Source organism: Erigeron canadensis, chromosome 3, assembly GCF_010389155.1.
Source record: "Erigeron canadensis isolate Cc75 chromosome 3, C_canadensis_v1, whole genome shotgun sequence".
In the NCBI taxonomy this organism is placed as follows: Eukaryota; Viridiplantae; Streptophyta; class Magnoliopsida; order Asterales; family Asteraceae; genus Erigeron; species Erigeron canadensis.
The window spans coordinates 9757253-9773778 of record NC_057763.1 but is presented as its reverse complement, the minus strand read 5'-3'; the positions used below and the strand labels follow the sequence as shown (position 1 = coordinate 9773778).

The 16526-nt window shown below is 32.2% G+C and overlaps 1 protein-coding gene and 1 long non-coding RNA gene across 2 annotated transcripts; one reads left to right on the top strand and one right to left on the bottom strand.

The window, feature by feature from the left end:
• Positions 1 to 756: 756 nt before the first annotated feature.
• LOC122593758 (gamma-glutamyl peptidase 3-like) lies at positions 757 to 6663 on the bottom strand. The gene is made up of 4 exons (XM_043766204.1): positions 6135 to 6663; positions 1492 to 1656; positions 1169 to 1336; positions 757 to 1063 (listed from the first exon to the last, which is right to left on the bottom strand). Exons 1-4 carry the CDS (start codon positions 6456 to 6458, stop codon positions 938 to 940), a joined length of 783 nt encoding a protein of 260 aa, XP_043622139.1. The 5' UTR covers positions 6459 to 6663; the 3' UTR covers positions 757 to 937.
• A 23-nt stretch (positions 6664 to 6686) lies between these two features.
• On the top strand, positions 6687 to 8083 carry LOC122593757. Its single transcript, XR_006322865.1, has 3 exons — positions 6687 to 6767; positions 6941 to 7030; positions 7912 to 8083. It is a non-coding gene; the product is annotated as an uncharacterized LOC122593757 (long non-coding RNA).
• Positions 8084 to 16526: the final 8443 nt, after the last annotated feature.

The following is a 16526-nucleotide window of genomic DNA, read 5'->3' as shown; positions in this document are numbered from 1 at the left end:
GAGAACGACCCCTTTGAATAAATAACAAATCCTTTAAATGTATAGAAAATTCCTTGTTTCTCTATTAGTAATTATACAGGAAATCCCTCCCTCTTTTTTATTTACGTGCATATATACATACTTTATAAGAAGGTTTGACAGACATATTTACGTGTATATATACATACTTTATAAGAAGGTTTGACAGACATACTGTAGTAAGAAAAAACTTTTTTCTGCTTTCCACCACTTTACATACTTCTTTTTATCTTTCACATTGTTGATTGGTGTAAATCTTGTTATTGTTCCAAAATCAATAATATTCTAACAATACTAATTTTCCTCTTAATTTAGAAATTCATACAAGTTTATTGCCATAATAACAAAATACGCTAAGTATAATAAAATATTTATATTAAATGTATTTTGTTTTTAAAAGCAGAGGTTATAGATTTAATGTTAATCTCATGCAAAGGTCGCATATCATTTTCTATTATTTAGGTAGAATCTGAAATTAGTTTGTTTATTTTGGTAGAGAACTAGAGGTATGATCTGTTTATATTTTAACCTTTTCAATACACTATCAAAGTATTGAGACCCAAAACACATGAAAAACGATAATGCGCAGTTTTTTTTTTAATTTTGTATATACAAAAGCCAGAAGGGACCATCATGGGCTGGTCAACAATATTATTCTTACGTTATCGTGATGTCTTATAATTAAATAATATCAAATATTACTAAAAGGATGTGAATTCATAGTTGTAAAACATATGGTAACATATAATAAATACATTTTATTCAAATGTTAATTATTTCACCTATTATATATACTGAAAATAAATTTATTCAACAGACACACGTTTTATGTGTTATCTACATCTTGTAAAAAGGCAGAGTTGCAAGAGAGTATGAGGTTTTTCTCGACCTCATAAAGGTCAATAAATTATTACATAACTTATTCTTCAATACTTGGATATGCATTCAATGAACCCTTAAGGAATGTTTTGCAAATTTGTTGCCAACACTTTCTATCCGGCTCTGCATTTTCCAGCTTTGACCTCGCATCTTCGGCCAATCCACTCTGTAATTTTAAGTTCAATTTTTAATTAATTTTGTCCAATATTGGGGTCTAAATTTCCCATGGAGCATCATGAAGTAGATAACAAGATTGCTATCAATTGTATACCTCGATGCAGTCTTGATTTAGAAGACGATCTATAAGATTATTTAAAATGTCTTTGGAGTACTCCGGATGGCCTTGAATCCCAAGGATATGATCTCCAATTGTAAACATTTCAACTCCAGTCTTGTCAGAATATGCTATGACTTGTGCTTCTTTAGGTACCTCCCAAACCTTTTCAAGATCATATAAAGTGTTGTAACTTTTTATATTACTCAGTGACGGAACATAAACTTTTATTAAAAATATTAGACGATTAACCCCAATTAAATCTTTGGGGAGCCACAACCCTCTCGTGTCCCGCCCATGATTACTAGTTAGAGAGGTACCTCATCTTGGTGGCACTCGATGATGGACAAGGCCGGGGGTATCTCAGCCATGGTTTTAAGAAAACAACACGCAGAGAAATCTTCGACAATCCTCACTTTTCGTAAACCTATGTCCCAGCCACTATTTGATTTCCATACCTTTCCCCCTAATGCCCTACACAAAACCTGTTTAACACCACAATAAAACCACGTTAGACTAGGGATGAGATTTTAACCCGAAAACCCGCGCTTGACCCACCCGTAACGGTTAGACCACATTCATTTCTTTATTGTTTTGCTATTTAATTTATGAATCCATCATGAAATTAATATGCGAGTGTATATGTCTCATTGCTTGACTTAAAGAGGAACAACCCAATAATCGAGTAAAGCCATTTACATATACATATTCTATAGTTTATAGACTATCTATAAAGACTATAATCTATAATTTATAGAGAAAATAACATGAGTATCCAATTTTTAGAAAAAATATACCAATTTAACCAACTTTTTTTTAATTTTCACAAAATACACAACAAAATCGCAATAAAAAGTAAAAATCGCAACAAGATTTTGAAAATCGCAATAAGATTTTGAAACTCGCAATGAGATTTTGCAAAAAATCTCATAGAGATTTTGTAAAATCGCATAGAGATTTTAAAATCTCATAGAGATCTTGAAAATCGCATAGAGATTTTTAAAATCTCTATTAGATTTTGACTTGTTTCTGATTTTGACTTTTTTTTTATTTTGACTTTTTATTAAGATTTTGAATTTGAATAGTGTATTTTTAATCTAAAAAAAAGTCGAAATCTCAAAAAAAAAAAAAAAGTCACAAAATGTAACGCGGAAGTCATAATTTCAAAAAAATCAAAATAAAAAAAATTCAAAATCTCATAAAGATTTTGAAAATCTCTATGCGATTTTCAAAATCTCTATGAGATTTTAAAAATCTCATTGCGATTTTGCAAAATCTCTATGCGATTTTCAAAATCTTTATGCGATTTTATAAAATCTCTATGAGATTTTGCCAAATCTCATAACGATTTTCTAAATCTCATAGCGATTTTCAAAATCTCATTGCGATTTTCACTTGTTATTGCGATTTTGTTGGGTATTTTGTGAAAATCTAAAAAAAGTTGGTTAAGTTGATATACTTTTATAAAAATTTGGGTACTCATGTTATTTTCTCTAATTTATATCTATAATATATAATAATCTATACTTCTATATCTGTATCTATACTTTTATACTATTTTATAAAGCATTTTGCCTTTTTTTAAAATCTCAAAATATGATTTGAACTAACTAAATTATTCTTCTTCTTTATTCATTAATTTAAACATCTTTACCTAATATACCCAAAATACCCTTAAATCCTAACCACTCATTTTTTTTTATCTCTCCTCAAAATCTCAACCACTCATTTTTTATTTCTCCTTCATAAATCATTTTATTCTTCTAATTTATTGAAAACTTTTATCTCAAAAACCGTATATCGATAAATTATAAAAATTATATGGGTGTTCTTAAAATTTCATGCTCTTTAATTAAAGATGTCGTTCGATATATTTTCGATGAATTTTTAAATCCGAGTACGGAACCCGTACAGCTAAGGCATTTGGCTATTACACTCTATGAGTTATCACCTTCTATGACTTATCACCCCCACCATCTCACTACCGCATTGCGCAGGTACTATTGCTCGTACATTATAAAAGAGGAGTCTCCTTTTTCAAATTCTCAAAAGATGATTTGAAGTACCTAATACCTCCTTCTTCTTTATTCACTAATTTAAACATCTCTCCCTAATATATCTATAATACCCTTAGATCTCAACCACTTATTTTATTCTCTCTTCTCAAATCTCAACCACTAATTTTTTTCACTCTTCTCCATAAATCATTTTATTCATCTAATTTATTCAAAATCTTTTATTTCAAAAATCATATATCGATAAATTATGAAAATTGTATGGGTATTCTTAAAATTTCATACTCTTTTATTAGAGATGTCTTTCAATATACTTTTGAAATTTTTTTAAATCTGAAGGCGGAGCCTGCACGGCTTAAAACATTTGGCACAACCTATAACTTATCACCCCACCATCTTACCGCTGCAACGTGCGAATATTTTCTCTCGTAAAGACAAATAGACTATAGACAATGAGGAATCCACGAATGAAAATCTTAACTATGGGGCTTCCGACGAGAAGCCCAACTAGTTTATTTGGATTTTAGAGGTAGAAGTCTGATCCAGAAGTAATAACCCTTTAGTTATAACTTCCAAAGAACATTGAAAAGAAGAATAAAAAAGCAGTGCTTCAAAATTATGAAGGATATGCCCATAATCGATTGATAAATGATAAGGTCTTTATAACTTAAAATTTTCATTTAGGTTCGAATCTGGACATTTAAATAGTTCAAGAATAAAATAATTTGTTATCAAAAAATAATAAAAATAACACAATCGTATGGCATCAAAGAAACTATTCTAATTAAACTTATTCACATGAACAAGAAGTGGTGTTGGAATGAGACATTAGGATAATATTCAATCAAAATATATAGCAAGATGCAACATAAATTATTTATACTTTATACGTACCACCACTCTCACGGCGTCATCACCGCTGATCGTCGGCCCACCATCACATCACTGTGGCATTATACGGGTATCTTTCTATCTTTTAAAATATTTCTACCACCATCTTTACATTAGTTACATTTACATCAACCTAAATCACTTGACACTATCACCACGCCACCAATAGTCGCCGCCATCATTACCCGTCACCGACAAAGATTGAATAGTAATATTTTCATATTTACAAAATTTGAAATTTAATATTAGTTAAAATGTTTAAGAAAATACTAAATCAAAACATTAAGGACAGTTAACGTGCATACAAATATTATATTTTTCCTTTGAATTATGTTGTAAGAATACAATTACTTTCTTTACATTTACTATAGTCTTAAAGGATTTATGTTTTTCCGAGATAATGATATGTTATAAATTGATAATTATTGTTCTTATTATTTGGTTAAAAGTTAAAGCTAGCTAAAAGACCTCAAATCTACCAAATGTATCAAAGCACTAGCAGCGCCATTCCCACCACCAATCCGACACTAGTTCTTGTAGTGTCACATAAAAAAAAAATTTCCAACATTATTAATTTATCACTAACTTTTTACAACATTCTCAGCCTCATCACAGGCTATCACTGTTATTTAATCCACGCGCCTAATCTATTCTGAAAGAAAAGAAAATTTAATCCTCACTTTTTGGATTTGAAAGAGAAACCGCTCAACATATTACTTGAAAACTGGGCATCACCAATGAATATTTTGAACAAAAATTTTCCTAAGATTTATCGAGGAATTTAAAAAAAAAGAAGCATAAATAGAAAACTTTTCTATTTCTGACATATTTCTTACGAATTAACTATAAAGTTTTCGTTGGAATTTTGACATCAAAAGACACAAATTAGCTACAAAATCACTGATTGATTAATGTCAAAAATATATTTAGGCGAAAATACCTTTGAAACTTTTAGTTTAAATATTAGTTTATTTCAAATAAAACATTTCCTCGTAAATCTGTAGAAAAATTTTAACTTTGTAAGGAATTTACCGTGAAAAATATGTATATCTCAAAAGTAAAAAGAAATTTCAGAAAACAAAAGATCTGTCGGAAATATGTCGAAACTATTTTTCCAACGGACCATTTTCGTTAGTAAATTCGTTTTCTACGAATTTCTAACGAATTTTGTCCCTAAAAGTCAGTTTTTTGTAGTGACAACTCATGTTAGCATTCAACGAAAGGACCAACGACTAGACCACAAGTTACACATAGGGGTGATCAAAATACGGGCCAACCCGTCAAACCCGTTTAACCGGCCCGAAAAAAACCGAGCCCGGCCCAACCCGTTAAGTATATGGTCCGGTCCACGGGCCTATATTTTATGAAATCTCGGGTTGCGGGCCACGCTGGGTTAACCCAGGGAAAAACCCGAGAACGGCTAACATTGACATTACATTGTTATATGACTCATGTAGACTCACGTAAATATATATTATATATTATAATAATATTTTCCTAGTATTTTTATATATTTATATATGTAATTCAGTATTTGATTTGGTTTTCAATTCCATCCAACAAAGTTTTATTTATGTAAAATCATGTTAATAATGTAATTAGGAATTCTCACATAATTTCTTAATGTTGTTGATAGTTAAAGCACAGCCGAAACGCGAACCATAATGAGATATTGTATTGTAGTCAAACCATTATTACGAAAATCATAAGAACACTTAAAAAACCATGAGATATTTGTTGTTATCCGGGTTACGGGTTGGCCCGCAAAAAACGCGAGCCCGCATGCTAACCCAGACTGGACCGACCCAATGAAACATGGGCCGGTCCTCGGTCCACATATTTCGTATTTTTCGGGTCACGGGCCTGGCCGGGTTGAGGCTGGGTTGAGCCCATGATCACCCCTAGTTACACATGTTGGTGTTGACTCGTGATCATGATATATACGAGCCGAATCGAATACCTGCCAGTCGTGATGGCACTGCTAGTGGTACCACTCTAAGTCCATCATATATGTCTAGGAATCTATATTTGTAAATGGTAATAAAAATTTAAAGTACCTGATGCCCAAAGCAAATGCCAAGGACTTTCTTTTGCATTGAATCTAGGGTCTGTAAGAGTAAACAAAGCTCAAGGATCCAATTGTCATCTCCATAAGCATCATATGGGCTTCCACTTACAACAAACCCATCATACTCTTGAAGCTCGTTCTTATCAGGAAATTCCCCATCAACAACCCTATACCTATCCCACCTCTCTTCTTCTTCACCAAAAGCCGCAACGAACACATTAAGATACCCTCCATACACCTTCATTACATACTCCCAGTCTCTTGATGCTAATAGTAATGCATACCTTCTCTTGTACATGCCTTCTGTCCCCATGTATACTTGTTTAATTTAATTTGTGTATATGTGATAGAGAAGAATAATTAATATATTGATATGATATACTTCGATTTATATATGTTTCCGTTTAAAGAGGACTACAAGGCTCTTATATATAAAGTAAATAATTGATAATTAACTACAAAAATAACTCATAACGCATCACGTACAAAGCTGAACAAATGAATATTTAGGAGACAGGAGTAGTTGTGGTTTCAATTAAATTGGAGGGTGAATGTAATTATATATATACAGGATTTCTTAAATTGGATCGAGTGGGAATCAAAGATGACCTCAGAATCTTAGGTAAGTCTCCTTTCATCATCATTTTCTATTAACACTAGTAAATTTTTCATGTATCTTTCAATATATGCAATGTGAAGACAACATGTTGTATTTCTTCTTAGATAAAAAATAACCTGAAACCTAAAGTTAGTGAAATCAATTTCACCCTTTACTTTTTTTTTTTTTTTTTATAGGATTGAATATCACAATGGATGGTTAGAATATATTGTCTTAATTGGATCTATGCTAAAATGCACCCTCATCTAGCTTCTCTGAGTGATTTGGTACGCATCTATATATTACGTTAAATTCTAATACTTCATTTTGTAATGTACTTTTAAAAAACTTATGTAACTTTGTTAAAAATGGTAATGTACCTCTCATATTCGAAACATTATTTATATTTTTTTTTATTACTTTTAATATAAATGCATTTCTCATTTAAAAAGAAGTTAGAATGCATATTTGACTTAAACTATTCTAATAATTAAGTTAATGTATTAATAAATGTTTCAATGAAAACACTTTAGCAACACCTATCCTCTGATTCAATTCTCAAATAATAAGCCCATATACTTAAAATACCTATCATCATTCAAACAAACCCACGACCACTAATCGCCGTCACCGCTGTAGTTATCACATCGCTACCACTACCACAATCATCGCCATCCCAATAATCCACCCCTTGAAATGTTGGGAACGAGAATAGCTAAACTTGAGATATTATATTTCAATATTTTAAACGAACATCCATAAAATAAATCGAGTTGTCAAACTGTCAAGAGTACAGAATATTAAATGGGAAAAGAAAACCACTTCGAAAGAATTTTGATTTTATCCTTTACATCCTTTTGTATGTCATAAGATAATAAACAAATTGCATTTTTTGGTGAAGTTACGATTTTAGTCTAGTTTTCAAGGTTTAGTGTCCAGATAGTAGCAATCGTTAAATTTAGTCCGTTAAGTACATCATGCGTGAGACACGTGAAAGGTAGATACTAAATATATCAATTTCAAGGACCCCTTAATCCCGTAGAGGGGATGATTGTTATAGATGGGATGTATGAGTGTATAAATACGGGTAAGGAATGTATATATGTGTATATATGTGAAGAATACATATGAAAGTATGGATATGGAATATGATTTTTATTTACTTTAGACAGATTTACACACACATGGATATGGAATACATATAGATACTAGTTTGGAACCTGCGCAATGCGGTGATGGTCATGGCGGTGACGATGTGGTGGTGGAGGCGACTGTTAGTGATAGAGACGGCGTGGAGTAGTAAAGATACTTGATGTAAAACTAATTGATATACAGAGTTATTGAAGATATTTTAAAAAATAAAGTACTAATAGTGTAATTTAATCATTAAAGGTATTTTAAACAATTTACTTGTATAACTTCCAACAAAGGGACTATTTAATTTATAATATAGTATAGAAGATAGATATAGTGGGGTGAGATTCATGTGAAACATACATATGAACATAAGTAATAGTGGGTAATATAATTTGTTATGTTCATATGTGTACGAATTTGTTCTCATATAACTTTCACATATGAACATAAGTTATAATTTAAAGGATACTAGCATTGTACCCGCGCAATGCGGCGGCAGTGACGGCGACGGTGGTTTAGTGGTGTCGGTGACGGGTGGTGATCGATGACGTCGACAATTGGTGTCGAGTGGTCTAACCGTGTGAAGTAGCTAGGTGATAAGAAGACTTGCCCGAGCTTGAAAGCTATATATATAATTTTTTTTATATATAATTTTTTTTATATTTTATATTGTGTAACCCAAAGCGCATTCAGAATGGTGATAGTGATAATTTAGAAGATAAGGGTTTATAGTGTAAATTAATTCATTAAAGGTAATTTTGGTAATATCTAATAACCCTTTCCTTAAGGGTTGTTTATTAAGGGCAATCTAGTTATTTTCCATCTAACTATTTTCTAACTCTTTCTTAAAATAAGGGGGTGAATAATCATTATAAAGGAGTAGTAGATGATGGTTTTCCAACTCAAATGGTTCTCACATGAACTTTTTCTTATAGATATATGTATATATAGGGAAAAGTGATAATAGGGTTGTTCTCAATCTAAGCTTAGATGAAAAGCTCTCACATTCAGATATTTTAATATTTTTTTTGTATTTTAAATAGAACCATAGGCCCCCATGAACTTTATGATTAAAAAAATAAAATGTGAGGTGTTCCTCATCTAAGCTTAGATGGGGGACAACCCCATATTCACTTCCCCCATATGTATATATGGATATATTAATAGGGGGATGAGAATATAAGGCTATCAAGTATCTAAGCTTAGGTGTGAAACAATCACATATTGTTTTTTTAATCCATAAAAATCATGGGAGCCCATGCATTTATTCATTAAATAAGAAATAATAAAATATTAGTATGTGAGAGGTTCCACACCTAAGATTAGGTGTCAGACATCCTAATATTCCCTTTTCCCATATTAATATGTATGTATATGTGTATGTGTATATGAATATGTATAGATTTATCCGTGTTTGTATATATATAAAAAGGATTTATTTAAAGAACTAAGATTTCTTGTAAGTAAGTTATTCCTTCAATACTATTTGTATACATGATTTTCTATGATGGTCTCAATTTATGTTTCAAAATCTGGAAAAGAAAGGAATGAAAAAAAAGGTAATGTTTTTGAAAATAATAGATTATAGTGAATAGTAAAGTGATGTATGTTAGGATTGAATGGTTGATAGAGAGGAAATATTATTAGTGATGGTAAGTTTAGAAGAAAGGAAAAAAGTTAATAAAACAAAAAAGAGAATAAATCTAATGAAATTTTAAGGATATATAAATTGCAAGAATGGTGTTTGTAAATTTAAAAAGACAATATTATCCTCTCGTGAGATGTACAAGACCACTTAACGGTTGATTATTGATGAAATCATTTAGTGGATTGGTTTTTTTATTGAAACATAAAAACTAGACAAAAATTGCCACATTGGCATAAATTGAACCCTTCTTTCAAATCAAGTGATATCACATGGATAAAAAATGCAATTATTTCTAAGATAACATATGTAGATGTACATAAATTCAATATAAAGTTGAAATTCAAAATTCCAAATTCTTTGTCGTTCGGAGTACACTGTAAACCATCATTAACCTAAGCACACTAAGATTTAAAGGAAGATAATATAGTATTAATTCTCTCAGTGAATTATACTTATGCTTTAGTGTGTAACACGACTACACGAGGTATTCGATTCATATATGAGTATAAGGGAATTTTGAATAAATAATATTTTAATTACTAAAGGGGGGCGTTTAATGGTATTAATAATTGACTTTTCAATACATAGTTAAATACATTCTATAACAAACTTCCAAAATTTCCTTTTGTCTTATACTTTTTCAAATTTAGTTTCAACTTAATTTAGTCAAAAAATTTCACTCGCAATTTAGTATGATGGTTTTTTATTTTTAATGAAAAGTAGAGCGGATAAATGGCTAACACCGACAATTTTGACGCGTCCACGCTGGTTTTAAATTTTAACAACGCATTGATCCCTAAAAATAAACCACATAATATGAACTCTTTAATCACTAGGCTATCACCCAATGGCATATCATGATCTAGGTGGTAGCATCACTATATTTAGTCACCTAAGCGATACGATTATAGATCATGAATATAAATCACTTAGACCTAGTTTTTTTTTGAAAGACAACAACAAATAAATGGCTAACACCCCACGTGAATACGACTACGCCGGTTCGACTCTTGGTAACATCCTAAAGGGTTTGCTTTCCATGTGTTAATTAGATGAGTATAGCATTGCTAAGTCTCCCTCATTATGTTTGCATGTGCCAAGATTCGAACCTGAGACGCTCCCAAAGATACCATATTATGAAAACCTCTCGAACATTGGACTAACACCCCAATGGCTAGACTGTAAGTCCCAACTATTTCTAGATGGGTGCTCAAGACACCTCTATGTCAATGGTGAGTGTACTTTGCAACACAATCACTTAATCTGGACGTGACTAGTTTAGAGAGATTGTGTACCAGGTAATCTGGAGGTTTACTTATTAAGGTAACAATGTAAATAAGTAAATACAATGCAATAGATATAATTGACAAGTATTTATATCGATGAGACAATATGTATTTTTCAAGTGTATTTTATTTATTGATTGTTAAATAAAATACAAGGTTGTTACGGAACCAAGATAATACAAAGATGTAAATATCCTAACAACCTATGAAATACAATTGATCTATACTTGGAAATTCTCCTAACAATCAAAACACTTAAAGTTGTGAAATGTTCCTTTTTGCGATTGAGAGAATATTGCACAAGTTCACCAATATTGCAGAATGTATGTGTTTGCAAAGTTGTTGAAATGCTTGGGCAAGGACCTCTATTTATAGTCGAAGTATGAGCATTGGGATCTCAACTTCGAAGTACAAATATGGTTGACAACACACAAAAATATTAGTAAATAATCCTTTGTGTGTGCTAAATAAAGTAAGACAAAAGGTTACTTTATTCAACCACTCTACATCTTTGCACTTTTATCCACAGACAAGATTATTATCCGGTTAAAAGGATGTAGTGTAAAAGGTCCTCCTCGTGATCAGTGTAAAGCTTTGTAAAGGCATTTACACTGAAGGATCTCCAGTTGATTGATCTGGTGAAATGTCAACTGGGCTTCGCTGCCATTGCCATTTTCTTTCTTCCACTTGTTGTCTTTGACTTCTACTGGAAAGTCTTCAGATTTAAGTCTTCAGATCTCAACTGGAGGAAGTCATTAGTTGCTTAAACTGTACAATGCAACTGGACTTCTAATATTTTGGACAATTCTTCATGCTCTCCAAATGCAGCTGGAGAGCTCCAGTTTATAGCCAAAACTGGACCTAACATAGACATAGTTGATTCAACTAAGCAACATTAACAACTCCCGATATATATATATATATATTTTCTTATTTTAATTACTATTTTTTTTTAAGAACCATGAGAACTCACAAATAATATATTCATGTTTTTTTATTCATTTACATGTGAAATGTTATAAAAATGTGTATTGTAAAAAACTTTTTTAAGAAACCTTCAAAGTTTTCTTTTGTGAGCTTGTGAATGATTTGTTTACGTTTTCTGTCCACATGATAAACGGCTATATATAAGGTTTTTAAATTTTTTTTCTTCTGCAACATATATTTTTATAACGTTTCACATATGAATGAATAAAAAAAAAATGCAATCCAATATGAAATTTAGAAATTTTTACGGTTAGAAAAAAAAATTGGTTTTCTCCCTATATATGTATAGGGTAACACTCCGGTGAAAACATATTTAAAATAAGAACGGTGAGAACACTTAAAAACATCATTTTGATGCATTAAAAGTCCATAAAACTAACATAGTGCATAACTAATTATTATTATTTAAATGTTTAACAACACATTGATTCTTCAAAATTGAAAAAATCACATTTTTTTGTGTGCATCCATCTTTGATGCATATTATCAAAATGATGCATCCAACAAAAAACGTGATTTTTTTTCTATTTTGACGGATCTATGTGTTGTTAAACACTTAAATAATGATAATTAGTTATGCACTATGTCAGTTTTATGGACTTTTAATGCATCAAAATGTAGTTTTTAAGTGTTCTCATTTTAAGTTGGTTCTCATTTGATTGCCACCACTCCGGTGAGAACACTTTTAAAATAAGAACGGTGAGAATACTTAAAAACATCATTTTGATGCATTAAAAGTCCATAAAATTAACATAGTGCATAACTAATTATCATTATTTAAATGTTTAACAACACATTGATTTTTCAAAATCGAAAAAATCACGTTTTTTTGTTGTGCATCCATCTTGGATGCATATTATCAAAATGATGCATCAAAAAAAAAAACGTGATTTTTTTCGATTTTGACGGATCTATGTATTGTAAAACACTTAAATAATGATAATTAGTTATGCACTATGTCAGTTTTATGGACTTTTAATGCATCAAAATGTTGTCAAAAAAGATGCTATATGGTGGAAAATCACCAACTGTGTCAACCACGTGACAAATTTAATTTAGACGAACAGTCTCAATTAGAAGTCTTTGATGCGTGTTTAAAACTCAACCATCTTCGCCATAATTTCCATATACGGTCCTGAATAGATTTAGTTAAGTTGCTTACATCATGAAAATTACTAAAGCATATACATGCTAGTCTCTAGAGAGATCGATCTATAGCCATTGACTCGATCTTCATTTTACAAAGACAATTCGACAAACGCCATCTCGACTGAATCTGAGTCAGAAACAACTTGAACAAATTCTTGATTCTCCATTCATTGAAGAACATATGTGTTTAAGATATTTTCATGATGTTCTCTATTTATGGATGAGAAAGCTTTCAAAGAAATACTATATATAGATCATTTATGATGTCAAAGAATTCGTATAATCATTCACGTGTATAAGACCTTTGACAACCCAAGAGACCATTCTCCTTATTCCACACTGTTACATTAATTTTTATCTTTTTCAAATCAACTTTTTTTCATTCATTATCAACCCTACTTCTTCCTCACTTTTTCTTTTATCTCTTTCACAACTTTTATTTATTATTTTTATTTTATATTTATCCTAAAATAAATAAAAAGTTAAAACTATATACCTAATTTTATCTATTTTTTATCCATATATTTTCATATAGTAAAGTAAAAGGTAAAATAAAAAAAAAAAAAAAAACATTTTGTATTCTAAAGTAAAAGGTAAAATATATAATTCTTACATTTTGTAGGGACCTAATTGTTAGGTCCAGTTTTGACTGAAAACTGGAGCCTTTCCAGTTGGAACTGGAGACCGAAGAATTGTCCAGAAATATTAGAAGTCCAGTAGCAATGTACAAATTTTGCAACTGAAGACTTCCTCAAGTTGAAGATCTGAAGAACACACCTGGAGACATTCCAGCTGAAGTTGAAGACATCAAGTGGAAGAACGAGAATGACATTGGCAGCGAAGCCCAGTTGACATACTATCAGATCAATGGACTGAAGACCTTCAGTGTAAATGCTCTTACAAAGCTTTACACTGTTTACGAGGAGGACCTTTTACTTTACATCCTTTTACCCGGACAATAAATTTGTCTTTGGTTAAAAGAGCATAGATGTAAGTGGTTGAATAAAGTGACATTTTGTCTTACTTTATTTAGCATATACAAGAAATAAACATTAATTCTTTGTGTGCTGTCAACCATATTTGTACGTTAAAGTTGAGATCTCAAAGCTCAACCTTCGACTATAAATAGAGGTCCTTGCACAAACAAGAATCAACTTTTGCATATCTTACTTTGCAATATTCTTGGTGATCTTGCGAAATATTCTCTCAATCGCTAAAAGGAACATTTCACAACTTTAAGTGTTTCGATTGTTTAGGAGAATTTCCAAGTATAGATCAATTGTATTTCATAGGTTGTTAGGATATTTACATTCGTGTATTATCTTGGTTCTGCAACAACCTTGAATTTTATTTAAAGTTCATAAATAAAATACACTTCAAAATTACATATTGTTTCACCATTTACTTACAAGTTATTTACATTATTGCATTGTTATTTACTTGTTATATTGTCACCTAAATAAGTACATCTTCCATTTAACCTGGTACATTGTTCACTATAACTGGTCACGTCCAGATCTAGTGAACGTGTTGCAAAGTAATCTCACCATCGACATAGAGGTGTCTTCAGTAGTCATCTATAATATAGTTGGGACTTACAAGTGGCATCAGAGCAGACGGCTAATACATTTGCCTAGATCTGCTTAGATGTCTACTGAAGGTGAGAATGGTTCTGGTCCTCAACCTGAAATTAATGTTAATAATCCTCAACCTAAAACTCCTCCTCCTGGTACCCCACGAGGAGCTGCTCATGTGAACACTAATCTTCCACCTCCTCCAGCCCCTAATCATGTCCATGTGCATTATTCTAACACTCCTGCTCCCAAATTTGATGGGAATAGTGAAACCTTTGGCACATGGAAGGCCAGGATGCTACTGCTTTTTGGTGGGATAGAGAGGTACATATTAAAACTTCTTAAGGATGGTCCATATGTACCCACGTCTCATGGGGTGAGTCCTCTTCTCGATCCAACTGGAAGAAGAGGTTCTAGAGAAAAGCTCGAAGACCATTGGTCTGAAGAGGATCGCAGACTGGTTGACCTTGATACTAGACTGAAGAACATGATCCCTGGAGCTGTTCCTGAAGAGCTAATTCCAACACTTGTGTTGTACCCCAGTGCCAAGGAAATGCGGGACGAATTATTCATTCAGTATGAAGGAGGTGATGACACCATTGTCACCAGAAAGGTTGCTTTAAACAAGAAGTATGAATCTTTCTTTGCACTACCCAATGAAAGTTTAACTGGTACCTATACCAGATTTACTAACCTCATAAATCAACTGAGAGGCTTAGGTGTGGAGAAGGATATGGATATTCTTCTTGAGAAGTTTTGTGATATTCTTCCTTCCAAATGGGAAAACGTGGTTCTTATCTTAAGACAAAGAAAGACCCTACACAGTTACACACTAGCATCGCTCTATGGAGCCTTCAGATTCACTGAAGATAATAACGCTGCTAGACTGGTGGCTGAGCAAGATGCTTTAAACCATGCCCAGAGTTCCAAGGTTGCTAGTCGAACTGGTCAACCTTGTGCTGCTTTAATGTCTGCTAAGAGTGTTCAGCCACATTCCATGAAGAAGATGTTAAACAGTTTCTTGAACTCTGATCTGACCACTAAAATCAGTGATGGTTGTGATGAAACTGACGATGATGATGTGGTCGCCATGATTACTAAAACCTTTAACAGGTTTACGCATAAATCTAATAGATTTAATGGGTCCAATAATGCTTCCAGTTCCAACTCTCTGGATAAAGTCAATCTTACCTGCTATAAGTGTGGTAAGAAAGGCTATTTCATGAAGGAATGCAGATCTAGTCAGATGAACAACCAAACTGGTCCCCCTGTCCCTCATCAAAATCGGTCAGATGACCTTTATAAAGCTAAGTACAAAAAACTTAAGGCCCAGATTGCACTCATGTCACTTGAAAAAGAAAATGAAAAGCACAAGTGTATGATTGCAAAGACTGAAGAGAAATAGGAACTCTCTGATGACTCATCTGGTGATGAAGAAGAGATTAGGGATGTGTGTTTCATGGCTTTGGAAGACCAGCAGCATGTGGTGAAAGATGATGTCATTTCTGGAAGATGGGTGGACATCATGCTGAAGAAGGTAAGGGATTATGACACTAAGGTTGATACCGAACTGAAACTGGACTCACTACTAGAAAATCTAGTATTGAAGACGGATTTTCGACGGCCGAAAATTCCGTCCCAAATTCCAGACGAATTCCCAACGGATTGCAGATAAACAGTGAATTAAATTCTATCAAAAACATTTACAACGGATTAGGGACGGATTACCGACAAAACTGAATTCGTTGGACCTCCGTCTCTAAATTGAAATTTTACCAATGGATTTTAGACCGATCCATTTAACAATAACAATAAAAGTTCAAAAATATCAATAGAATACATCTGTCTCTAATCCGTCCCTAATTTATTTTTTTTCAACGGATTTGAGACGGCCACCAATGGTCGTTGCAAATCTTTCCCTAAAATGCTGTCCCAAATCTGTCCCTATTAAGTCGTCTCAAATCCGTCCCTAAATTAAATTTTAGCAACGGATTTACAACAG